This window comes from Macadamia integrifolia, chromosome 7, assembly GCF_013358625.1.
Source record: "Macadamia integrifolia cultivar HAES 741 chromosome 7, SCU_Mint_v3, whole genome shotgun sequence".
Classification (NCBI taxonomy): domain Eukaryota; kingdom Viridiplantae; phylum Streptophyta; class Magnoliopsida; order Proteales; family Proteaceae; genus Macadamia; species Macadamia integrifolia.
In genome coordinates, this window is record NC_056563.1 from 33,321,594 (window position 1) to 33,348,399 (window position 26,806).

The 26,806-nt window shown below is 37.6% G+C and overlaps 3 protein-coding genes across 3 annotated transcripts; 1 reads left to right on the plus strand and 2 right to left on the minus strand.

Moving 5' to 3' along the window:
* Positions 1-227: 227 nt before the first annotated feature.
* Positions 228-3,616, minus strand: LOC122083191. Its single transcript, XM_042650903.1, has 2 exons — positions 2,083-3,616; positions 228-694 (listed from the first exon to the last, which is right to left on the minus strand). Exons 1-2 carry the CDS (start codon positions 2,576-2,578, stop codon positions 645-647), a joined length of 546 nt encoding a protein of 181 aa, XP_042506837.1. The 5' UTR covers positions 2,579-3,616; the 3' UTR covers positions 228-644.
* Positions 3,617-19,055: 15,439 nt separating this feature from the next.
* On the plus strand, positions 19,056-22,421 carry LOC122084266 (probable cysteine protease RD21B). Its single transcript, XM_042652371.1, has 5 exons — positions 19,056-19,611; positions 20,163-20,398; positions 20,506-20,646; positions 21,499-21,951; positions 22,047-22,421. The coding sequence occupies exons 1-5, from the start codon at positions 19,107-19,109 to the stop codon at positions 22,146-22,148; spliced, it is 1,437 nt and encodes a 478-aa protein (XP_042508305.1). The 5' UTR covers positions 19,056-19,106; the 3' UTR covers positions 22,149-22,421.
* A 3,031-nt stretch (positions 22,422-25,452) lies between these two features.
* On the minus strand, positions 25,453-26,588 carry LOC122084941 (pentatricopeptide repeat-containing protein At5g57250, mitochondrial-like). Its single transcript, XM_042653355.1, has 2 exons — positions 26,528-26,588; positions 25,453-26,099 (listed from the first exon to the last, which is right to left on the minus strand). The coding sequence occupies exons 1-2, from the start codon at positions 26,586-26,588 to the stop codon at positions 25,453-25,455; spliced, it is 708 nt and encodes a 235-aa protein (XP_042509289.1).
* Between the last annotated feature and the right edge of the window lie 218 nt (positions 26,589-26,806).

Sequence of the window (26,806 nt, forward strand, 5' to 3'; positions counted from 1 at the left end):
ACATCCAAAATCTGAAGATCACTTAGGTCTTAGGGGGGGGGGGCGCGTCTTACTGTGGCTGGTTTTGTATCCATTCGTTTGTGTTGAACAGAAGACCAGTAGGCAGAGGAAGGGTGGTGGAGAGTGGGAGAAAGAGATCAACAATCAAGAGAAATATAAATGATAACTGCAACCAAAAGAAAAGAAAAAAGATCAATAAAACATCAGAGAAGCGCAGAAGAAAGAAGTAACTATATCAGTCAGGCCCTTCGATATTATGGACAAAATAGAAGGTATATTTACAAGAACTGATAACTTAAGCATATAAATGCTTTCCCATATGTACAGCAGCGGCTATTTACATTCAAAGAATATATTATATATGTAAGGATTCAAACACCAGCACCACCCCCCTCCCCCCCTCCACCCTCAAAATTTTTTTTCTTGTTCTCCATCGAATTAGTCCCTACTCCTGGAAGAAGCAAAAGGGTAATATGCACCCAAGAGAAGAAAGGAGCAAACCAGGCCTTATACACATCCAACTTTAGCTGCTTTCACTTCCTTAGTCATTGGATTGGTAATGCTATTATTCACTGGTAGTCAAGTTACACAGAAGAAGCACTGTCCTAGGGCCAAATCTGACAGCAACTAACAAGTAGTGATTCTCAGTTGTTCTGAAGAGAAGACAGCCACTCTTCTATATACTTCTTGCTTTCTGCACATCAAAAGTAAAAAGCACATAATTGTGTAAGCAAAGATACAGAACCAGTTTCTTTTTCACATAAACAAATTAAAACTGTAATTGAAGATCTACCAGTAAGATGGGTAAGTAACACCAAGAAGTAATCAGTCAGATGTCAAATAAATAATAACCAGACAGTCTCCAACCCTATGAGTTTGTTCTCAGTTCAACAACAAATCTTTCTTAAGAAGGGATCACCAAATAACTGCATTAGCAAATAAATCTAACTGGGTCATTAATAATTAAACCAAAAAATTGTAGTAATATTCCTAAACAAACCCAAGCTGAAGTGTAAATAGAAAAAAATATATCAATGTTTGAAACTAAACATACCATAGAGATACAGTTATATAAACATCGTGGAAATGTATGAATTTAAGATCACTTAAAAAAAAAAAAAAAATCTGTGGCTTCATCCAACATAAATATTTGCATTTTGACAAAAATTGCATCCCCAGAAATTGAATACTTTAATAGCCAAAATGGGGTTTGTTAATCATTGAATGCCCAAGAAAAATTAAACTAGCATAAAAATAAAAAAATAAAAAGACTGTTCTGCAAAAGAGGAAGAGGAGATTTGAGACAATGAATAGCTTAATCCCCCACCCACGAAAAATAAATAAATAAATAAGACAATGAATAGAACAGCCATAACTTTGGAGAGTTCTAAACGTTGTTAATGAATATATCAACTGTGATGAGAGTGGCTAGTTCTTTTAATATTGCAATTAAATATATCACTAATGCTTCACAAAATAATAATGTCTGTCATGGTAGCACATTTGTCAAAAATGGCATTATTTCAATGATTAATTAACACTATTAAAAGAAAATATTGTGCAGAGTCCTACTGCCTTTACCCTTCTTTTTTTCGGTGAAAAAAAGCCTTCTAGCTTTACACTATTCCCTGATAATGGTCATAATGGTAATAGTAGAAACCATGAGAACAAGCAAAAAGCAAGAAAAGACACAAAATGGCAAAAGTAAACCATTAGAGCATCTCCAGAAATGGGTTTTTTGCACTCAATTGGTAGAACTGGTGGATAACTCAGAATATTCATGAAACAATGAAATACATCCATCACCTCAAGCTAAGATGATAACATATATATGAGCAATCAAAATTGTTCTCAAGTTCTTTCTCTGAAAAAATCTAGAGAATCACAAACACCGTTGTCATTTTGATTCGAGTTCGACCAAGCTTAAAAGAGTGTAGTTCTTAGCAGAGAATCAATAGTGAATATCACACTAGCAAGATGGGGAAATATATTTCAACAAAAAAAAAAGATGAGGAAATATATTATGATCACTGAATTTGGAGGGAGAAGTAGAAAATAAATGTTAAGAAACGAAGAATTTACCTATAAAATGGCTAGCAGTATTGGGGGGGTTCCCGATGGCACCCAAGAACAGGGTCTTTGGAAACTGGGTCTTGGGACTTTCCACCTCCGCCAGCTCCCTCCGACCACGGCCATAGCATTGAACAAGCACGGCGAAACTGTTCTCTGCCTCATCGTCACTCAGGAAATCAGGGGCATGGGGCTCCAACCACCCAATCGACCAATCGGAATCGTCAGATTCAGATCCCGATAAACACCCACCATCGGATGGAACCAGCACCAGATCATATTCCCTGTCAATTCTTCGCTCTTCTCTGCTATGCCATTTCCGCTTAATCCTTCTCGGCGAGGAGTGCATCTTACCTCCCTTTACTGAAGGAAATTTCACAGTATCCAATTCTCGCACGCCCAACCCAAAATCAGATGAAGAATTTAAAGAAGAGCCAGAGGACACTGTAGGTTCGTGATCCTTTCCACTCCACAACCACCAAGAAAATCGAGGGAAAGCCAAAGCCATTCTTTCCCGGAAAAATATCGGATCGACAGATAGACCCCAAAAAGAAGAAGAAAAATCCGTTAAAGATAGAGGGAAACTGAATGATAGTACACCTGATGATGTAGACTCGAAGAGCAAAGGGTTGCTTTTAGGGTTTGGAAGAGGGAATGGATGGGAATAATTTCAGTGTGTTCGAGACTTTGGGTAAAGAATTGAGACCTGCAAAAGAAGAAACTCGTGGAGTTTCTGCCAATTCCAGAAACCACTAAAATAGGAATAAATGATTAATGATCCACTAGAAATAACAAAGCAGATAAAGGCAAGATTGTAATCAGCCAACAAAAAGATGAGATGTGATCGAGAAAAGAACAAAGATAACCGTTAAGTCTCAAATCCAACATAAGCAGTAAATAATCAAGTCAGGAAGAAGCTTTAGGAGTTTTCTAGCATTTCTTCAGGATGGAAGAAGAAACAAAAGAAGAAAACCAAAAATCTCCGCCAAAAAAATATGGAAATCTTTCTCATCACATTCAAAGGCTAGAACTCAAAAGACTAAACAAACCAGAAGGAACTATTGGAAAAGATACTCAAATCCAACTCAAAGGCTAGAACTAGCAGAATGAAGCACAGGAAGAAACGAACTCAAACAACCTAAATCCTCTGTTCTGCACGCTGAACCAACTCCAGGATCGTCAAAATTCCATAATAAACTGCAAAAAAGGAGGGGGGAAATTATCCAGTCTTGGTTCCCAAATCACCTCAAAAAACGTTCAAGCCAAAGAATCAGAAACCCTAGAAATTGCCTATTTCTTCAAAAACTTGGAATGATCTGAGAAGTCCCATGAATCCAAGCTAAATCAAGACCAAGAAAACGCTCTTCTCCTCAAATAACAGAAAGAAAAAGGCCTAAATTTTGTTGGGCAAAAAGATTCTGAAAAAATCTATTACACAAAATTTAAGATAAAAAAGGTCGAAGACCTCTTCGACCTCCCCACCTCGCTTCCTCTCATCTTCCTCCCATCTTCCTTAAGTCTATTCCGTCACTCTTGATAAAATCAGTAGAAGGTCGAGTGGCCTCCTATATTTATAGTCTCTTCTGTGAGAGGGTTAAGCGCTACTCTGACTCATCCTTCTGATTGGATATTATCATAGGCACATCAAACGGCTGAGATCGGAGAACCGTCGGATTGGGATCTTAACTCACAATCTGAAAATCTCCGCCACGTAAGTTTTTGAGGCTACTAGGCTACTAGGCTAGCAGCTATCGTGAAGGAGAGGGATAACTCTTTGCCGACGTGGGTTTACCGAAACCAAATCATTGCGTGAATATACGGTGCAAGAGAAAGCCACGTGTACAAAAAGTTCCAGTCTCACCTTCCCTAGTGGCTGAAAATATGAAAAAGGCCAGACAGTATAAGGGCCGGCTACTCTATCGTGTCCACCGTTGGATTGGGAAGGGTGAGTGGGGTCCACAAATATAATATAATTTCAATCAAGAATGGGTCCCACTCCTCCAATAAAAAAGTGGATTCCGGGTTATGGAACGGAGTTCTACTTCTAACAGTTTAACGGAACAAGCAATTTCCCCGAGGAAAAGAAGGCTGCTTTGTTGCCCCGAGAGAACCGACCCGTCGGGTCTTAGGGGTATGACAAGGTGCATAGCCGGATACACAGTTGCCCCCATGTCAAATACAGATGGGTCCACAGTGTTCATAGCATCCAAATTTTGTTAGGTGGCGATCATCCATTGGCCGAACTATTATTATATGTATCAACATTAAAACACAATGTGGATATCGATCCGATATCAATCTTAGATCGGCCCATATCAATGGAATTGAATGATTTTGCCCTTATTGTTATTTAAAATTGTTGTTTTTCTTTTATTGTTATGTTTTTACACTTGATTAGTATTGTACGTTACATCGATATCAATTAAGAATAGGGATCGGTGGGTGTCGATACCAATCCTCATTGTAGAATTATGTTATAGACCTAAAATCTGTTTTTAAAAATACATAACATATTAGGACTCTTATTTGGGTTTAATTGACATTGATTAAGAAACTTCTAACCCAATCTATTGTGGGAGTGAAATAGTATTTTAAGGATTCTATACAGATGGTCCCTTCAACCATTACAGTGCACAAAGAAAGAATTTCTATTTTATTGCTTTTGGTTTAGTCACTCCACTCATGCTCAACGGGTATATAATTTTTGTTATTTTATTTTATTTTTAATAAAAAAAATTAAGGTAATCATTGCTAAAATAAGTTTAACACATAGCTAAAAATATTTATATTTTAAACATTGTAGGGTTGTTCACATGAGTTTATGGAATAGAATCCTTAAAATAACAAACTCAAGTCTCAATTTAAGGGCTCAATGTTCGGAATTTGCATACACACGTTGGTCGAAATGAAAATGGCTTCTTGTCTCTTCCCCACATGCTGAGAGTCACAGGCACACAACCCAAATGCACAGAGCCAAGAGCTCGCAAGGAGGTGGACCACCCACAGACACGATCACACGGTCACACGGGAGGGGATAAGATAGAGAGAGACAGAGAGGGAGGTGAGTGGTGGGCACCAGTGCTGTTTTCAAACCAAAGATTCTGCCAAACCCTCATTCCTTTAATGGTCAAACAGAATCACTAATGCAGGGGAAGGAGAGTCGCTCTCTCAGACTCATAGTCTCCACTCTCCACGATCTCCTCAGCTAAAGACATAAAATACCCACTTGCAGTGGCACCCCACTCACCCTGTGAGGAGGCTGTGACGTCTTACGCAAGTGGATCTCTATCTTCATTTTTCCACCGATTTCCCTCCCCAAGCTTCTCCGTCCATTTACCATTTAAAAAAGACTTCATGTCATACCCCAGGTACAATCCCATATTCATCATATGGGACTGATCTCATATCGATTTCAAAAGAAACTTGATGTGAGTTAATATACGGTCTTGGATTTTCTTATCTTATAAGTCATTTTATGGAGTCGGAATCTTTCAAGTCCATATCAAGTGATCTCAAAGCAATCATACTAGCCTATCATCGGGTTGAGCAATGATGACATTGTTTTATTACAACTTGGTGGTTAGATGATCAAACAAAAAAAACTTCTTTACAAAAGGTGGGTGTAAGATTATGTACATATCCCCTTCCCCAAGCCCTGCAATTGCGGAAAGCTCTTGCAATGATACGTACTTTTATAATTGTTTGTGAACGATTGAAACATAAGATTTAAATCATTGATCACAACCACCAAATGCTGAGGTTAGCCACGATCCTCCCCGCTCCCCCCTTTTCTTTTCCTTTGTCTTATTGGAACCAAAATTTCAGAGAAGTAAACCTATGTCACAAATATGCTGAATTTGAGGTCAAATACACTCCTTCACATAGATACGATCAGGAAAAAGGCTTGGTATGCTAGCGGATTACCCATAAAATGGGCCGTTGCAAATTCCCCGCCCCACTTTTCTGCGAACCCACTTTGCTACCCTCTTCTTACCTAAAATGGTTTTTATTTTAAGGGTTTGCTTCCGTAGCACAATGGAGAGTGATATAGAAGAAATAGCTCGTTAACCTAGCGTAGAGGCCGAACGTTGTTGACAACTTTATACCGTCCTTGTTATTCTAAACTTGTACGCTTTATCGTTTAGGTGAGGCTAATTCCTCCTGGATATAATCTTGCTGGCCTAAATGCAATCAAATTCAATAAAGGGTGCTACATGGGCCATTAACTCACTGCTTGACTGAAGAAATGTTCCAACTTAGTCTAAACTAGTGTAGAGGCTGAAGAGGCGGAAGCAGCTGGAAGAGGGCGAAAGGATTTGAGAGGTAAGAGTAAGGGGATTGACATATTGAAACCCAACAACGAGGGCGGGAGGGAGATCCAGCGGAGGCAGGGAAAGGGAGAGAGGGCAGGGAGGAGATGCAACGATTTATCGGCTGTAAAGTGCGTCACATATCAGTTGCAGAGGGGAAAGAAATGGTGTAACAACCGTGGATTGAAGGTTTGGATCTTTTCTCTTTATCCAACCGTTCTATTTATGATGATCAAATCTTACGGTTAAAATTCTGTTAATACATAAGATTTTAAAGTAACCCTCTAGCATATCTATCACTCTCCCAATAAGATAATAAAATTAAACGAACAAAATTTAAATATTATTATTATATTATTATTCACGGAGAAAAAAACCTTCATCTAATATTTTTCACGTCTAGATACAGTTAAGTATAAAAAGATCCAACTGTCCCGTACAGATTGGTATTTTCACTTCAGATGTATCTGGGCATTGTAACGCTAGCCTTGCCCATTATTTATTCATCTATTGATAATAACCAGTCACATAATCAGATATCAATCACATACATTACATATGCAAATACTCACACGTACATACATACGTAAATTTAAATATTAATTTTCTATAACTTACGAGTTAAATCATTTTTAAAAAGTCTCACCGACCAAACAATTCCCAATACCCCAATTCTAATTTGAAATTTGATGGATAAAATTAAATGAAAGATAAACACGTGTATGGTATAGAAATTATAAGATATTAGAAGAATGTACGTATGGATAAGCGGCTGCGTTAGGTAGAGATTAACCACATTTTCTTGAGAAACTATCAAAATTATTTTACTTTTTAAAGTACGGAATAGAGATAAGTAGATAACCATAAACCCATCCACACGATGTTGACTACTACTAGACGTGTATAAATCCATATATAAATTGATATATGGTTATGGTTCAAGAAAAGCCATGTGTCAACCTTAGCCTATCTAAGAAAAATATATATTCCCAAAATTGTTTACTCTTTCAAACTTATTCTAAAACATTGATTATGATATGATTAATGGCTGATGTAATAGTAGAAATCCAATTTTTCATGATGATGGGTTTTGCATTGTACGTGTAACCATGATGTGGTTTGGCTGATTAAAATTGAGCATCTACTTATATTATAATTATCCTCTTTTGTACAGTCGGAGACTCGGAGCCAGTCTTCCTTATCCTCTAAGGATAAAAAATGGCATTACATAATTTAAAATTGACGAGAGAACGTTACCCTATAACTTATGTACATATCAACACCCGTTATCAATGAGAAAGTGTGCACGAGCATCTTTAGAGTGGAATAGCATAGTCTTTTCGCACCCATTGTGTCTTAATGCTGATACATATTATCGGACAGTTTTTTTTAGTTTATAAAGGAAGTTTTCCTCCACCATGTGTGTAGTTCCTATATGTAATGGGTGAAAGAAAATGGATATAGATCAGGTTCTCGTATGAGAATATATAATTCACAGATTTCATCAGTGTGGATTAATCTTATATGAGAATGATTTTCGTAAGAAGACATGATCTGCTCTCAAAGAAAAATGCATGAATCTAAGGTTATAAATGTTTTTTCTCTTACTCCCCAACTGTTCCTTATATCCTCTGCACATCATCTAATCTCTTGGTCAAGATATTATTCTTGAAGAAAAAATGTCTAAAAAAAGAAAAAAAATGATGAGAAGGAAGGATCTGGTAAAGCGGTATGGCAGCTAGCATGAACGAAGTGAGGAAGAAAATTCCAATTTAACTTTCCTCCTCTACTCGGTTTCAAGCTTTAAATCTGAAAATGACACTTGAGGGACAAGATACTATGAATGAAGTAAAAGAATGTTAATTTTTTCCAATTTCTCCGAACTTCTCGTCAATTGCCAATTTAATCTACTTTGGAGGCTGGAATTGATCAATTCCCACGTGGGAAGTCTTAATTTAAAAGGGATTAGGGAATAGCAGATTTGTTATACTTATCTTTTCTCTGTTTATAATCTCTTTTAAGATTTGGAGCTAATAAGACTCGCTATAGGTAACAAAAGAGTTTTCATTCATCCAAGGTGAAATAAAAAATCTTTTAATCTATGGGATTTTACCTGGTCTTCGATAACAAAAGATGAAAGTTAATGATGAGATTCATTATTTTATATATGTAATCATACAGTCCAAGGTGAACAAAAATGCCTAAATCCGATCTAGAAGATTAGGACTATAATTTTTCAGGGGAGAAGGCTCTATGAGACTCTAATAAAATGACCTTGATATCCTTTGATGTACGAAACCATTCCATCACACCTTATTGGTGTGTTACTCAAGAGCTCTTTCCAATGTTTTAAAAATTGACATAGAAGCGGTTGAATCAACAACATCTAATCTTGATATTAAACGTTCCAAATTGACCAATTTTCTAGGGTTATTGAGACTAGAACGTTAGGTTTTCAAATTAAAAGGGCTGATTTAGGGTTTTTGGAACCAATTTCGATTCAATCCCAATCAAAATCAACATGGACCAATTCGACCCAGAGTTTGAGTTTAAAATGCATGACCCCACCCTCTCCCATAAGTTATATAGTCAGAAATTTATTGAATATCTAAGTGGCTCTTCACTGTGCCATGTGGGATGTTGAAGTAAGAAGGTCAAGATCATGAAGCTGTCCTCATGAAATGCTGAAACCTATAATTTTGTGTGGGGAATCAATTTTATCCTAATCGGCTGGGAGCAGTTTGACCCCACCCTCCATTGGTCATTAACTCGCACTTAAGACTTAACCACTTTCCCCTAAGGGTCAGTTTGGATTACGATGAGTCGAAACAACTGTGAAATGCAACTGACTTTTGGGGTCTTGGGAATTATGGGTGTGTTTGATTGATAAGAAAAGAAAAAAAAAAATTGAAAAATAAGAGAGAAATAATTTATCTATGAAAAAAAACCCCTACCAGCCTAATGTTGTCTACGTTAACATATGTGGTCAATGGGAGAGCGCACAGGCGGGGCAATTTGATCTTTTTCTTCTCTTATCTTATGATATTTCAAAAAGGACGTTACTTGCTAATGTACTCTATGTAAGTTATGGAAAGATGTCCATACTTCAATTTCACTTTCCCATGACTAATATCCATACGGATCAATTATTAAAACCGTAACCGTGACCGTGATAGAATGGTTGGCAGTTTTAGCAAGGCCCCACACGAGCATGAAATTTTGGACTTTACTTCCTCCAATATCTAGTCCAGGCCTCAGGGCTCCAGGCTCTAAAACTAAATTGGCACTTCAGAGACAGATACTATGAATAACGTAAAAGAAAATTTATCTCTCTAATTTTCTTTTCAAGTTTGTCCAAATTTCTTGTCACCGTCAATTTAATGCATTTTGGATGTTGGAATTGGACAATTCCATCATTAGGCAATAGCAGATTTGTCAATGAGACTTACCTTTTCTGTGTTTATACCATGCCTTTCATTTCTTCAATATCTTTAAGATTGGGCTAAAAGCAGTACTTCTCACACAAAAAAAATGAAAAACATGGAGCCTTGGTGAGGTTTGAAAAAAGATCAATGGGTTAAGGTGGTTCTTTTTAAATTTCCATCATACAAAATAGGAGAAGTTTTGGCTTCATTCCATTTTTTAGAGCATGGAAATTCTAAGATCGGGATTTCATCACCTAAGATGAAGAGAGAATCATTTGATATGATCCTTTGATTTGATCAAGGAATGGTATTTCAGACCTTCAACGATAGAAAATGAGAGTTAATAATGAAGTTTGTTACTTCAAGGATCTAATCACATCGTGAAATCATAATGGATAAAGATATTCTCTGTTCACCCTAGGCGACAAAAAGTTGCACTTAAGCCTTAACCACTTTCCCTTGAACGGTGAGTTTGGAATCTTTGGATTAGGATGAGTCCAAACAATAAAATGCAATTGACTTAGCTTTGTTTTTAAGTCTTTTCTCGATAGCTAACCTTAGGGTCCTGGGAATCACATCTCTGATTTATCTGCTTCAGTTCCCATTTTCCCACAATCACTGGGGATTGAGACCTCCACCTAAATTTGTACTATATTAGGGTTTGATTTTTATTCCAATAATTTAATCCATAATCACCACTACATTCTAAAAAATCACATAATGTTTGTTGGGTTATTGATCATGACTTTTTTGAATTATGGTTGTAGACTTTACTAGTTGTTGTTCTAAAACCAGCTTCATTTGGAAACTAAATCACCTACCCATATGTCAACATGATGAAACACCCTTTTTCTTCTATAAATGCTGCTCTAAAGACTTTTAATGGCAGCACGGAAGGGCATTTATGAAAACAAAAGGACATTTGCCAGTAGGAGTGGTCAATAAAAGCATATGCGCAAGCATCTTCAACGTGAGGCAGTTGCGATCTTTTGATATTCACCATATTTAATCGTAGACACACACTAACAGGTAGAGTTCTTTCTTTCATATAGAATATTTCGGGTTAGGCTAGGCTAAATGCAACAGCAAGGCCTAGCCCCACAAAGAATTCAGAGAAAAAATTAAGCCAAGGGTCATGTTGATAGGCCCATGATGTGTAGCAAAAGTGTACCTATCTGGTCTACTTGGGCTGTGATTTCAAGCCCTTTAGAATGGGCCTGGACTAAGAAAACCCAGCCCTTTATATTCAAGGACCACTAAGCAAACATATTTACAAATGTTTTTGTCAGGCTTTAAAGACCAGGCTGATCGGGGCTGGGTGGGCTGGGCTTGTGTTGGGGTTTTCCAGCCCAAGCTCAGGCAAGTCACCAAGACGTGCTTAGGCTGAAATTAAGGGCCCGTTTGATAACGTTTCTGCAGTTTCTGTTTCAAGAAACGGCAGAAACATAAATTTTCGTTTCTAGAAATAGAAATGGAATTGAAGGTGTTTGATAAGTCATGTTTTTAGAAGTTGATAGTAACCAATGAAAGAATGGCCACAAGTCGTTTCTAGAAACGGCGAAACAAGTTAAACTTGTTTCGCCTAAGTCGTTTCTTGAACCATAAATAAGTAAAAATTTCTATTTCTATTTCTGAAAATAAGTGAAACGGAACAGTTTTATCAAACGTTTTTTACTCTGTTTCTACTGTTTCTGGAAACAGAAACGGCAGAAACGCGTTTCTTGAAACGTTATCAAACGGGCCCTAAGTTACCTTAGGTTGCACAACCTGTAGCCCCAAATTTTATTGATAGGGATGTGGAAACACAACCTTAAAAGCGATGCAAAAGGTAATGAAAAAACAATAACAAACAATGCACAGGTTTTACCAGTTTCGGCAAGATTGCCTACATCCTCGGTGAGATGAGATTATACTTCACTATTAAAGGAGAATAGGGTTACAGCACTCGTCCTCACTTCTCTCAATATTACTTGCATTACGGATAAAGAAAAACCTCGCTACAAATATATAGCAAAAAACCCCATTTCGAAAAGTACAAAAGTACCCAAAAATAAAAAATTAATGGGACCGCCGTTCTGTTTTGTCGAGGCATCTGTATCAGTACTCCTTGGATTAAACTGTGACGGAACACAAGACATCGTACATCAACAAGGAAACGCACTGGGATTCCCTATCAAGCTAACTTTTGCCACTTGTCAAAATAAAGTAAAGAGAGATAATTTACAAATCCTTGAGGCTTCTTCTCTTAATCATTTAATTACTATTTAATCATTTTTATTTAATTACTAACTATTGGTGGGAATGATTAGAAAACTAGCAATTTCATGTTGCAAGGCCAATGATGGGCTATATTATTGAAAATTGAAGTGGAGCCCACTTTGAATAAATATTCAAAGGTGGAGGATTTCCTAGCAGTGTAACAAGGAATCTATACATTGCACCAACTTTTTATTATGTAGCAATCTTTTCCCCATATTTCAGTGCCAAATCTCAATAATTCTCAATTCTAAATGGTCTGGGCCGGTTCACACATCTTTGTGGGCTTAGTAAGATCCGAGCCCACTCATTGCTAATACAGGCCACCTTCTGGGTCAGGCTTATTCCAAGCCAAGTCTTCCAAGAATCTGAGTCAAGCCTCAGAGTGTCCATATCCAATAATTAAGACTCCCATAGAATCTTATACAGTGCTCACGTGGGCTGAGAGGAACTGGGCCCATTCTGTCAGAAAGAAAGATTGATCTGATCCTCTTTGGTATCCAAAAGCTAACTGAAATTCCGGTAACTGTTGGTGTTAGTTGGGGTCTATCCAAAATGAAAAAAAAGTGTTAGTTGGGGACATCAACAGTCTATTACTTCCAGTCCATTGGTTGAGAGCTTCGGTGGTGGGATAAAGGAGTGTAGTAGCCAGTAGGCCAGATCAGATGGGACCCATAATGAGCCCATCAGCCCATGATTCAGTCAGCTTGCATTAACAAAAACCCCATGCTTGCTTGTGTCTGTAACAGAAGCAACTAGGCCAAGTTGAGTTGGGTGGCCTGCACATGCTCAAGCCCAAGCCCAGTTCACTCTTTCTGACCCCTCTGGATATTCTGAAACACTTATCTTCATTTTTATATCTTTTAAATTGAATATAGAGTATGATTTTAAAGATTTTTCCTTTTTTTTTAATAAAATTTGAAAAATTCAGATTTGAATCTTTCTTCATTTGGAATTTATCTAATAATTGATATGAAATAAAGAATTAATTTATCTAGTAAGTGATATATAATCAAAACTTAAATAAATATTATTCATATTTCCTCAAGGTAGAAAAAGTATGAATTTATATATATTATTTTATCAAAGATTCTCTGAACTGCTAGGTAAGTAGGTAACCTACACCCATCATGTTACAAAAAAAAAAAAAAAAAAAAAAACTACACCCATCATTGTGAAGAATTAAATCTCTTTTTTTTTTTAAGAAATAAATAAATAATTCCCGTAAAAGGGAGTAGGAAACGCACATGGCTAATTGATACTTTTCCCTATTTTTATGTATATTTATCATGAAATTAATCCATTCAAAGTTTATGTGGCCATTTTCTTTCCACAAATTTTCGATGGGCGGTGGGCAATTATAATATCTCAAAACTTTGCAAGTTTTAGTAAAAGACGAAAGAAAAAAAAAAGTTTGAATTTTTCTAAAATCACGATGAAGGGGAATCCTTTGATCATTGATTTCAGATGTACGTAGATATTTTGCGGAATATGTTATTATGGGGTAGGATACCAAAAGATGGTGTGGTGAACCTTTCCCGTGTTAAAGGAAAACTTTTTTTAATTTACAAGTTGAAAATAACTCAATCAGCCCAAATAAGAAAAAAAGAAAAGCGTTGATCTTCTTTTCTTTTTTCTTTTGACAAAAGTTTTCCTTTATCGAAAGGAGAGTGGGTGAAGAAGAATCCCTCACCACTAGGATCCAACAAATGTACCTCTTAAGTGTCATCTCGATTCTAGACTAATATGTTGAAATGATGCAAATGTTTAAAAATAAAGGAAATTGATTTCCATGTTGCAGGCTTGCAGGTATCATGCATCTTTTCACACTCTCTTCTTTGATATGTGGGTTCGCTATATAACAAATTGTATAGTATGTCTCATGTGTTTCTATTGACTTGCCTTTATAGAAGATAGTCGTCACCTTCAGCTTCCTCCCTCCCTACATTAGGGAAAAAATAAGAAGAAAAACCACTCAAATATTCAAAAGTGTTTTTTATGCATAATTTTGGGTTTTTTAAATAATGGTAATAAGGGAATAAGATAAATAAAGAAAAGTTCATTCATTTATAGAGAGAGATTGCTTAAACAACAACACCTATATAGGTGTATTTAGAACATGTAATCTTATTTTAATTAGTTTATATTTTATTTTTATTTATTTTTTAATAAGAGTAAAAGAGAATTTAAAAATATTTTGAAAGTGACCTAATATTATGTCATTCTCAAGTGATATCGTTGTTCTATTAATACACTTTTGAAGCGTTAGGAATTTAAACTTACTTATATTATGGTAAAAAATAATGTCAAAGATTATTTGATATTTGTTTATTAAAAAATTATTTGACATTTAAAACAGTGTCAATAAATTAAGGGTGTCCAAGAAATCATAGTGGTCAGTGGGGAAGAATTTATACACAACATCAATGAGCGTCATAAAAAAATATCATCTATATGAAAGCTGCATTTTAAGATCATGTGAGAAAAAACGTTAAAAAATGGGAGAAATAACATTGGCAGGGTGAGTAGTAGTGCGTCCCTGTGTATTTACTCTTTATCTATCCTCCCTCTTATGAAATGACATATATATCCCTTAATATGAGAGAGGATAGATGGACAAAATGATACACTAACATATGCTACTCAACTGGATAAGGAACTCAATCTAAAACAAAATTAGGAGAAAGTTTTATTGCACCCATCAAAGGTCATGAAAATTCCAACAAAAAAAAAGATCATAAAAAATGATATGCCTCTATAGTACAAAGCCCATAATACCCTCACTATTCCCTTTTACCCTATAGACACCATATGAACCCATTGGACCATGAGTGTGAAAAAATTCATACGATAATGGGGAAAATTGTCAGAAAATACAGCGTGCCATTGCGTCCATGTATAAAAAGGACCAAATGACCTTCCCACCACATATGAAAGATAAAAATTCTACCCCTATGGATCTAACCTCCACACTAGCGTAAAAGGCACCGGCCCACAGTTGAGGAACCCTTCTGGCGTGAGTGAACTCTTTCATCAAGGATCAATTCCTTAAATTGACCGTACTTTGACATTTAACCATATAGATCGATCTATACAATCCATTGCTTTCTGGAACAGTGGAACATATTTCCTTATAAATAGTTGTACTTCTTTATTCTAAATTTTTACCAAAATAAAAATTCTTTATTCCAATTTTTAATTTATGACGTCAAAGATCACTTCCCAGCTCTCATAAAAATCTCTCATCTCTTTCTCACTTTCATTCTCATGCTTTCTTCAAGTCCACGTCATATGTAGGTTTGAACTTTCAACAGGGAAAGCAAAAAATATAAAATATCTTACGGATTCAATTTATAGAACTAACCTTTAAAGGCACCTTAGGCCTTAGCCCTTAAGTTAATGGGCTTCCCCTTCAAACTAAGGAATGAGGCAATCGGTGCCAACTGTCCTGACCAAAACCAACGCATGAGACTATTTTTCTTACAGCTATGTTTTTAGTAGTCTATTATTTTATTTATTTATTTATTTAATTTTCTTTTTCCACTTCACAATATATTATAAACCCAAAATCTATTTCTTAAAATATATATACCAAACACAGCTTTATTTTTTAAGTGTTCTATTTGAGAAAAGTAGGTGCCCATGTGTTCGCTCTACCCCCATACGTCTCTTTCAGTAGCATTAAAGTCAAATTGGGCTAGTGGGCTAGGGTTGGAACTTGGAATAGCCTATCATGTTTGGGATAAGGGTATTAGAAAGGGAGGGCATTGTGGTCATTTTGAAAATAAAGGGAAAAAGAAAGTAATATTGGTTGGGCACCTAGCAATGTAATTTAGCTCCTCTCCAAGGATCCTCCAACGACAATTTAAGGATTGGGATGGCTTGGATATATATCCTATGGCTTACGAACATCTAGGATTTGTACCTCTTGATGCCATGCGTGCACTATCATTAGCTAGGGTGCAAACTCAGGAGTCATGTTCTTGAACTGCTCATTTTTCCAATAATAATATAAGGAGAGAGTCCACTAAGCCAAAAAAAAAAAGAAGGGGAAAGTCATTAAGCAAACCTCTCTAGAGAGGAAGCCTACCAATGGGTTGTAGTAAAAAGGTTTCCACCGTAAGAGGAATGTGAGGCCATTTCATTTGAAGAATAGTTAGATAAACACAAAAGGTGCTAGCTAACCTTTCCCGAGCCTTTCCCAATAAATCTAAACAGATTCCCAACTTAACTCATCCCCTTTGAGTGGTTGCGAATTACTTTCCCTTGCTTGTTTCAATTCCATTTCGATTAGGTTATGCAATTATAAAGTTTTTTTTTTTTTGGGGGGGGCGGGGGGTTTGGGGGAGGGGATAAGAAATAGACTCTTGGGTCTTACCAATTTATCCTACATGTTTGGTATAGGGCTTTACAAACAAACGAATCATTAACATGATATTCCAGAAGACACTGACATTAGGAATTCATCAGTTGTAGATTGGGCATGATTGCCACAAAAAAAAATGAACATAATTAAAAAAATTTGAATCTGTTATATATTTAATCACTTAGTCATACATGTGAGCATTTAATATCTATCTCGATAATCGTACAAGCAACTGATCAAATTCAAACTAACAACATCTAATGAATAACGTAAATAACCAAAAACTTCATATAATAAAGTTACATAAAGCAAGGACCTTGCGTTTCTCCGGCTAATTGAGACCACACAGCGACTTAAGCCCCAAAATGGGCTTAATCCTCCGATGGCTAAGCCATTAAGGGTCGAGACTTGAGATTCAAATTACATGCATGATATTGTTCGAATAAAAAAAAAATCACATGCATGATCGGTCGGTTTTTTCATCCTACCATGTTTTGCTCTTTTAATACTAAATAGTAATATTGTAATACACCGCTCGGGGGCCACTACTGACCAAATCATTATAATTATGGTTACCCTTGATTATATTATTGTTTGTAGTAAAAAATTCTGATTGAAAAATAAAAATAAAATTTTAAATAGATTATACAAACATGATTATAATTTTTTTTCCGCCCTAAATTGACTTCTTTTGGTGACTCAGACGATTGACTTTAATAGCTATGACACTATGACATATGACAATGACAAATTGGATCGGGTAAAATAATAGTAATAATAATAATATCTAAAAGGAAACATAAAATAATAATATATCACGTGCGATTGAGATGAATCATAAAATTTGAAATTTACTTAAGAATCCATGTTCACCACATGGTGAAATTTTATATTTTATAAAAGGATTTGGCTGATGTAAGAATTTGATCAAAACCAACCAATGTTGAATTGTCTAAATTTTTATGTTAATGGTAGGGGTGAAATTGGATTGGGTTTTTTAAAACCCCAAACTCAACCCTAGGTCCTTAAACTCAATCCTGACCCAATCCAATCTTATCGGGTTCATGCTTAGGCCCAATCCTATCGAGTTTAAGGTTGAGTTGGGTTGACCCTCAGTCATCATATATATATATATATATATATATATAGTTTTTGTGTCCAACAAAAGGTCGCAAATGTTAAGCCTGTACTAACCAAAGGAGTGGAGAGATTTTAAGACTATGGTTAGCCTTTGTCTACCCTAATCCATAAATTTACAGCAGGTAAGGTTATCAATTTAGTTATAAGATAGACATTTTAATCACTTGGCTTCATCACATCTTCCAAAAATTGAATTAAACCAAATTTTGGCTAAAATTTTCATAATTGCTACTATATCTAAAGCTCACATAAATACATGACATGAAACATTAAGACATCCTATACAAAGAAAATGAGATAAATGATTTAACCATTTGGTCGTCTTAGCTCAATTGGTAAGAGTATATGGCTTGTGTAACATATGACGTGGGTTGAAGTCATACAAACAGAAGTATAACACATTACGTAGGGCTACAGGAAGAGGGACACTATAACTAAACATGATAATAAATTAGGATTAAAATCGAGCCAAGTTAGGTTGGGCTGGATTGTTCCTCATAATCAGATTAAACAGAATTCGGGCCGTCATGACTAAACTTACACCCATTGCGGGCAAAGATATTTTTTTATATTTTTAAATTCCAAATAATTTTACCATATTTTATTTAAAGGAAAAGTAAAAACTTCCCCACGATACCCGGGTGCCATATCCCTCTACGAATTTTGTAATTATTTCACTCTCTTACATTTGAATCTGTGATCCCATATAGATGATACCAATTCCAGAATACCCATTGGTCTGGTGTCCGTATTCCTCTCCACACCGGCGTTACGAGGAACCCTCTCCCTATTTTGTTTACATTCTCGTCTGCTGTACTTGTTAATGTTATAATGGGCTTGACGAGCCGATAGCGACAAGCGGGGCCGATATAATTGATGTGTAAAGAATAGAGATTACTTGGCGCAATAGAACTCTTTGGACCAGAAGAGACGCTCTACCGATCCATCAAAAGCCACCGGCAACGTGGCAATCACAATTCCTCCGTTGACTACAAAGCCTAACCCCGCTTCGGGCGGTTCCCATTTCTAATTTACCTTGGGTTAGGAAAAAGGTTAACCATGGTCAAAGCTGGGGTTACGCTTGGATTTGGGCTTGGGCCTGGGCCTTCAGTAATATTAAAATATCAATTATTGAACCCACCTGGCCCACCACCATTGGTAAGGCACGATGGCAGAATTTCCACCGTTCCGATTTCTACGGGTAGGTATCGTTTGGTTGGTTCTCTACGTTTCTATCTCTTTCTCTCTCTCTCTCTCTCTCTCTTTCTCTCTCTCTCTCTCTCTCTCTCTCTCTCTCTCTCTCTCGTTTCTCCCCTATGGCCCTATCAAATCCAATCCGCATTTGCTTCTCCTTTTCTTTAGTTGTCCAGCTAGGACTAAAGATTAAAGATAGTAGATGCTTTTCCTTTTTTCTCCTTTACGGATTGGGATATTTACGATTCACCCTTCCCTCTTCTTCTCTTTATAAACCCCCTTCCCCCTGCGCTTGGAAGAGAACTATTATACCTTCCCTTACCCTTTTCTGTGTGTTGGGAAAACATGGTTTCTTTCCTTTCTTCCTCTTCTTCTTCCAAGATGTCGGCCATGGTCGCCCTGTTGTTTCTTGTGTCCTTTGCTGTGTGTTCGGCGATGGACATGTCGATCATCAGCTACGATGAGAAACACGGAATGCAGACAGGCTCTAGCTTGAGGAGCCACGACGAGTTAATGGCTCTGTACGAATCTTGGCTGGTGAAGCACGGCAAAAATTACAACGCTTTAGGAGAAAAAGAAAAGAGGTTTGAGATCTTCAAGGATAACCTCAGGTTCATCGATGAGCACAACGCCGAGAGCCGTACCTACCAGGTTGGCCTTAACAGGTTCGCCGATCTGACCAACGAGGAGTACAGAGCTACCTATTTGGGCACCAAGATCAACCTTAAGCACCGCTTATCAAGGCCTAAAAGCGACCGTTACGCTTTCCGGGCCGGTGATAGCCTGCCGGATTCCGTCGATTGGAGGGAAAAAGGTGCCGTCGCTGATGTCAAAGATCAAGGCAGTTGCGGTGAGTACTTCGATCTATAATTTTTTTACTGTTTTGGCATCGTTTGGTTATCTGGAAATTGCCTGGAAAAGAAAAAAAAAAAATCCTATCCCTGTCGATTCCGGCCCACCATCAATTTTCTGCTCACTTTTTTCACGGGGAAGGGAAAATTCGACCTTTTTCCGTCTTTACTTTTGTTGTTTCCTTGCAGTGGAAGTAAATAATGGACGAGTTGTCTGAATTACCATAATACCATCGCTAAGCTAGATGCATAGAAATTTGCAAGGTTAAAGTTGGGAATTTCGCAGAAGATATTGACCTTTGAAGGACTCTTCACTCTTGAGTCCTCCATGGAGGGGTTTCCGTTGGATTCCTTCATTATTATTATTGGTTGGTGGCTCAATATCAAGTCTAGATTCATTGCGTCTGACGGTGGTGGATGTGGTAGGGCCCATCAGTTCTCGTGAACTGGGGCCATCGATGGCCGGCGGGTTCTATCCAGGAACCTGCCACCCAGTTTCCTTATCTTTGATGGATTCTGAGTTTCTCAATTTTTTTTTTCTGAATTGTAGGGAGTTGCTGGGCGTTCTCGACAATTGCTGCGGTGGAAGGAATTAACAAGATTGTGACGGGAGATCTGATATCGTTGTCGGAGCAGGAGCTGGTGGACTGCGATAACTCGTACAACCAGGGATGCAACGGAGGACTCATGGATTACGCCTTCGAATTCATCATCGGCAATGGTGGTGTCGATTCCGAAACCGATTACCCTTACAAAGCTGCCGATAGCAAATGCGATGTGTATAGGGTATGTATTCCTTTTTGAAATTTGTCACCACCCAACACGATTTCACAAACTTGCCATATTGTAGTTGCTGTTAGTAATTCTGCTCACCCTTTCTGTTGTTGCTGCAGAAAAATGCTAAGGTTGTTACCATCGACAGTTATGAGGATGTTCCTGAAAACGACGAGTTGTCATTGAAGAAGGCCGTGGCCAATCAACCTGTCAGTGTTGCCATTGAGGCTGGTGGTCGCGCTTTCCAATTCTATCAATCTGTAAATACCTAATCTTTCTCTCCTTTTTTTTTGGTCTAGTATTTATGGTTTTCTCCCTGGAGAGATTGGGTCCGTGAGGAGGTTAAACCTTCTAATGCCAACCCAAACTGATTAAATGTTCCTTACGATGGAAGGTAAAGTAGGGGAGTAATACAGATTTGAGTGCATCAGTTACAGATATATGATCTAGTAACAGAAGAACGAGGAAGGAGGAATTACATACGGTCTGGATTGAAGTGAAACCTAGGGAACATTTGACATGCAACACAAGTCTAGGGACCCTATGAGGACCTCCGGTCTGGATCTGGGTTTTTTAGATACGGACCTTGGGAACATTTGATGATCTGATTGAGCTTTGTTTGGAACAGGGATTCAAAAATCTGTCTTTACTCCTCTATTTATCAATCTACGTACATCAACGTTTATGACCATGAATCCAATATTCATATGTGAACATCACTTACCATGTGATGTTTGTTTAATCCTCTTGCAAATCCTGTATTTTGATTTTCAGAATCTCCAAACCCCACTCCCCCACCCAAAAAAAAAAAAAAAAAGAATCTTGGGCTTGTAGAAATCCAAGGAATTGATTGCACTGGGGAACTGCTAGGAATTATTCTTATCATTACTGCAAAACATTTTATCCTGAACACAAAACAGGAGTAGTTCTATTGGTCCTTTTGTGCTTTCGAATACAAAACTAGTGTATGTCTTTGAAAAGCTGGGTTCGTGGAGCAGACTGTGGACTGCCAGTTCAAGAGTACCATCTTGTATATAGAAGATCATTGAATAAATTTTTTTGGGACATTCCTTCGTTAACTGGAACTGAAGTCTTCCTTTCCACTATTTCAGGGTGTATTCTCAGGAACATGCCGGACAGCGCTTGATCATGGTGTGGCTGCTGTTGGTTATGGCACAGAGAATGGTGTTGACTACTGGATTGTGAGGAACTCATGGGGTTCCAGCTGGGGTGAAAATGGGTACATCAGGATGGAGCGTAATTTGGAAGGTACTGCTACTGGCAAGTGTGGAATTGCCATGCAAGCCTCTTACCCAATCAAGAAGGGTCAGAACCCCCCTAACCCTGGCCCTTCTCCTCCCTCTCCGGTGAAGCCACCAACTGTTTGTGATAATTACTACACCTGCGAAGAAAGTAGCACCTGCTGCTGTGTCTACGAGTATGGTAACTATTGCTTTGCATGGGGATGCTGCCCTCTTGAATCTGCCACATGCTGTGAAGACCACTACAGCTGCTGCCCAGAAGAGTACCCCGTCTGTAATGTTGAAGCAGGGACTTGCCTAACGGTATTGATATGCTTCTCGATCCTTATATTTATAGGTTAAGCTTCCATTATTATCTACCAAATTTGCTTGCTGACATTTTCTTTACTGCAACACAGAGCAAGGACAACCCATTGGGAGTCAAGGCATTGAGGCGCACCCCTGCTAAACCTTTCTGGAATTATGAGGGAGCTGGACGCAGGATGGGTAGCAGTGCTTGAGATGGATTTTCGGCTTTCTGGGCCAGAAAGTTTGAATAGTGAGAGGAAATGCACAGTGAAGGATTGCTGTTGTGCTTGTTGCTGAAAGTGGTGGAATATTCACCCGCATGCTAGCATGCATGCCATTATACCTGCATCCTGGTCTAAGATTGCAGATGGGTTGTACATAAACTTTATATTTCAGAACAAAATTATTGTTAGCTTCGCATTACATTCTCTGTAAATCCAGTGTCATTTCCCATTGATAATTCAGTTAAGTTTCGCCATTGATCATTTCCCAGTGATCTTTGCTTTCAGCTCCTTCACAGCATTTAAGTTTGCTAGTTTTATTTATTTGTCTCAAAATTCTTATTGCCTATGCTCATGATATTGTAGCATTTGTACCTCTTCTGGTGATTCTGTACAACCTAGGTTTTGTATTGGAGCTACCTAATAGAACTCGTAAGTAAAGGTGTTTCAGGAAGGAGATGGGGGCTTTGAACGAGTTTTTTTCTTCTCCTAATGTTGTAGAGCTCAAAGAAAGGATTGTCGGAAAGTGAAAAATAGTGATCGGAGTATGTATGGTAGTCTATTCTACCCAAAAAAGAAAGCCTGAAACAACAAAAAAAGGGGCTGCCGAGGTCAATCAAGATCAGGCATGGCCGGGCTATGCTGAGCCAGTTTTGAGCTAAGGGGACCTAGGCCCAATAGCCTCGAACCCCTCCCCCCACCCCTACCCCTTATTATGGGCCTTATCTTCGTTTCATCGGGGTCAAAGATTACGGAGGCTTACAGAAGGTTGAGGTTAGGTTTCCGTTAGAATAATACAAGGTGTAGAGTCACCTACCATCAATGTCAATATATCATCACCGAACAAAGATTTATATTCTTCTTACCCAAAAAAAAAATTAGGTTTAAATTCTCGATGATTGAAGACCTCGCATTGCCTTGGAAACGTGGAAATTGATGGGGTGGAAAAGTTTCACTACAACGTTATGAAAGCTTGATTGAATGCGGTTGAACAGATTTTGTAAAAACACTCTGGTTGAAATGAGTATGTTGAGACTTGATTTAGAAGTAGTTTCAATAATATGAGAAATCACGGGAATATAGTTTCGCTATATGATAAATCACGGGAAAGTCATTTGAGGTGGGATAGACATGCAACAAAGGTTCTTTTTAATATTGCAGTAAAGAATGATGATTTGATTCAAAATGAAGGAGCTAAAAGAATGCCAAGAAAAAAAAAAAAAGAAATATCTTATATAAAACCCAAGGGGTGGGCAATTTTATTCAACCTCTAAGGCAAAAACTGGCATGCAATATGCAGAAGATCCTTAGGAAAAGAGGACTCACACATACCCTGAAGGGGATAACGCAAGCCCACTGCCAAATTGAGTAAGCAAAGACATTTACATACCTCCTTACACGGAGGAAAATATAAAATTCAAAATTCACCCGCAGGTACCTAATATCCATTACAATAGACGAGATCTCGATGAGCGGCTGGGAGGTAACATCGTTGCTCATCTCAAGCCAATCTGAATAGTCAGGACCAGTAACATGTATAACTTCTAATAAAGCTGATTGGAAAAAAAAAAAATCAATGTAGTTGATCCTATTTGGTTGGGATAAGGCCAGGGTTTAAAAGAACGGAATCAGGATTCAGATTGTTCCTAGATCGATCACGAATCAATCAGGATCAACCCAAAATACGCTCCAACTCTAAAATCAAGTACAAATAGACCGCTCTAGGGATTCTAGACAGCCAGAATCAAGATCAGCCCAATTCTCAAAACAGTGGATAAGTTTGAGTTATGTTGAATTGTTGAGTTGAGGAAAACAGTCTTTCATTCTAATTGCAGAAACAATGTAAGAGGTATATCCACATAAACACCCAAAGTTATGGGTAGACGTTGAATTAAGTATATTCTTCGACATGGTTCTCTCAAGCGCCCTATATTCTACTTGTTCACCTATGCCAGTTTGAAGTACGGTCAGTTCACTAGGAGGATCGCCCCAGTAGCGAAAAAAAAAGAAAAGAAAGGGATGCAGTATTTAAAAGCAAGGCTATGGGTTCAACTCTCGTGATTTAAGCAAAAATTCCCAGCTTTCTTAACATTTTCTAGGGCTTTCGTTTACATCTTTCTTGTTGTCAAGGTACTTCTTAGATGGAATAAGTTCATTAGATCGAATAAATGATTTTGATTCATCCAGAATAATACTAATCCAACACATTTCATGAATAAAATGTGATTACTAGGCCCCAAAGCGGAATTGACCAGTAGTGGTTGGTCGAAGCTCCAGTAGGTAGCCACTCCTTTCTCAGGGAACCGAACGTGAGACTTCCGCATCATACAGCTCTGTCCTGAGCTTCCGTCGTCGGCCCTTGTCATTAGACCACTATCTATGCATGTATTTTCTGCCTGGACTCTCGAATCTTTTGCTTCTCAGGTGGTGGCGAACAATGCTTCTTGCGTTGCTAGAGATGCCCACCTATAGGGCCCAGCCTGCTTCCTACCTGAAAGAACCTCTCACTAGCTAGCCGAACTAGTGGCAAGGGGGCCGACCGTAGAAAACCATGCCTTTCGAACTGAACGCAACGCCACCAACAAAACTATTTGTTACAAACATATAGCATGAATCAAGCACTTCTTCTTCCCTCACTATTAATTGGACATGCTAGTAATTAAGTATTACCCTATGAAAAAAAATTAATTAATTAAACAAAAAAATGAAAGAAACCTCTATCTGTGACGTGTTTTGAGAACCAACAATAACAAGTTAAACCTTTTTTTTTCTGGGTGATTTACATCTACCTCCCTTGTTGTTTGTCGAAATTACATAATCTCCCTTGAAATTTAAAAAATTATATTTAAACCTAAAAAATTGACACCATTAGAAAAGTGTTTGTTTTGAACTTTTACTAATGAAATTGCCCCTAGCCCTTTTAAAGACTCTCCTCTCTTCTCTTTTATACCCAAAATCCATAAGATGGAGAGAGTGGAGTGCGACGGTGGAGGAGGAGAGGAGCTGATATACCGGTGAGATTTCAAGCGACGTCTCCGGCAAAGGTGGGTGGTAGTCCAATTGCTAGGTTTGATTGGGATTTAATTGGTTTTAGTTTTGAATCCTGAAGTATTATTTCGGGGGCGCTTCAATCTGTAGTGTAAGTGACCAGATTAGGTTCCACTCCAACATTTTTCATCTCATTTAAGAACCCTACTGCCTTTTCCACATTTCCTTCCTTTGAGAACCCATCAATAAGAATGGTGTAACTAACCATATCGCGTTTTATTCCACTCTCAAACATCAACTTATGCTTCTAATATGCCTCTTGTAATATCCCATCAATAAAATACCCACAAATCCAACTACTGTAAAATATAGCATCTAAAACAATTCCTTCCTTCTCCATTCTACAAACCAAGTCAGAAACCTCCTTAACTCTACACTCTATACAAAGTGCACTCACAAGAGCCGTATATGTTACAACATTAGGCCGAAAAGATTCAATTTTCTCAACATTCTCATAAAACTTCAATGCGAGCTCAGGATTTCCAATTCTACAAAACCCTGAAATTATTGAACTACAAATGGAATTATTAACCGGGTGTCCGATTTTCTCGTCTGTCATCATCTCCAAGACTTCAATAGCTCTATCCATCTTACCCAGAGAACTAAAACTGTTAATCAACAAAGAAAAAGTAGAAAAAGAAGGCCAACTACTGCGATTTCTTAAGCAATCCCGCAAGAGAGAGCATGCTTTTTCTGGGTTCTTCCCAGCAACGCAGATGCTTTGAATTAGAGATTCCCATATACCACTTCTGGAGAGAAACCCATCTTTTCCCAATTGGATCACGAAAACCGTCGTCGGAGAGGAGAACGTTGTCGGGGAGGAGGACTTTCGCCAGAGAGGAGAACCTTCGTCGAAGAGTTCGTCTTCGTTGCTCGCATCTTGTAGACCCAAAACTGAAAGGAATGAGAGGGGAAGATAGGGTCTTTTTGAATAAAGGTATGAGGACTTTTTGGGGTTTTCAATTTGTTTCAATGAAACTAATGGCTTAAGCCAAATAAGACACTAACGGTGTGAACTTTTTGGATTTAAATGTAATTTTTTGATTTTTAAGAAAAATTATGTAATTACGACAAACAACAGGGGAGGTAGATTAAAAAATCCTTCCTTTTGTTTTTGGCAATTGGCAATAAAATAAGTAACTTGTCTGGCACATTATCTTCTTAAAATCTTTCTATAATCCATTTATCTAGATTATGGGATTCTGTTTGCTGGGTTAGGTCTGTTTAATCTAAAGAAGGTGACAATCAGAAATGTAAACAAAAGTAAGCTAAGGAAGAACATGTGAAGAAATGAACATTATAATAAGGGGAAAAGAACTTACAAGTATAAGCTACTGGAAATTCTGTGACAATAATCCAAAGCCAAAAGTTTTGGTCAACCATGGTTTTCTAATCAAACATATGGGGTCTTAAACTCTAAGTAATAATCATTGCTGACCAAACCTTTCCAGCCCCTAGTTAACAATTCGGTCGAATAATTCGTGAATTATTCGGCCGAATCGAATTTTACTAATTTGAATTTAAAACACGAATAATTCAGACCCCATATGTTAAACCAAATTATTCGGTACACTTAAACAGTATTTAAAAAAAAAAAAAAA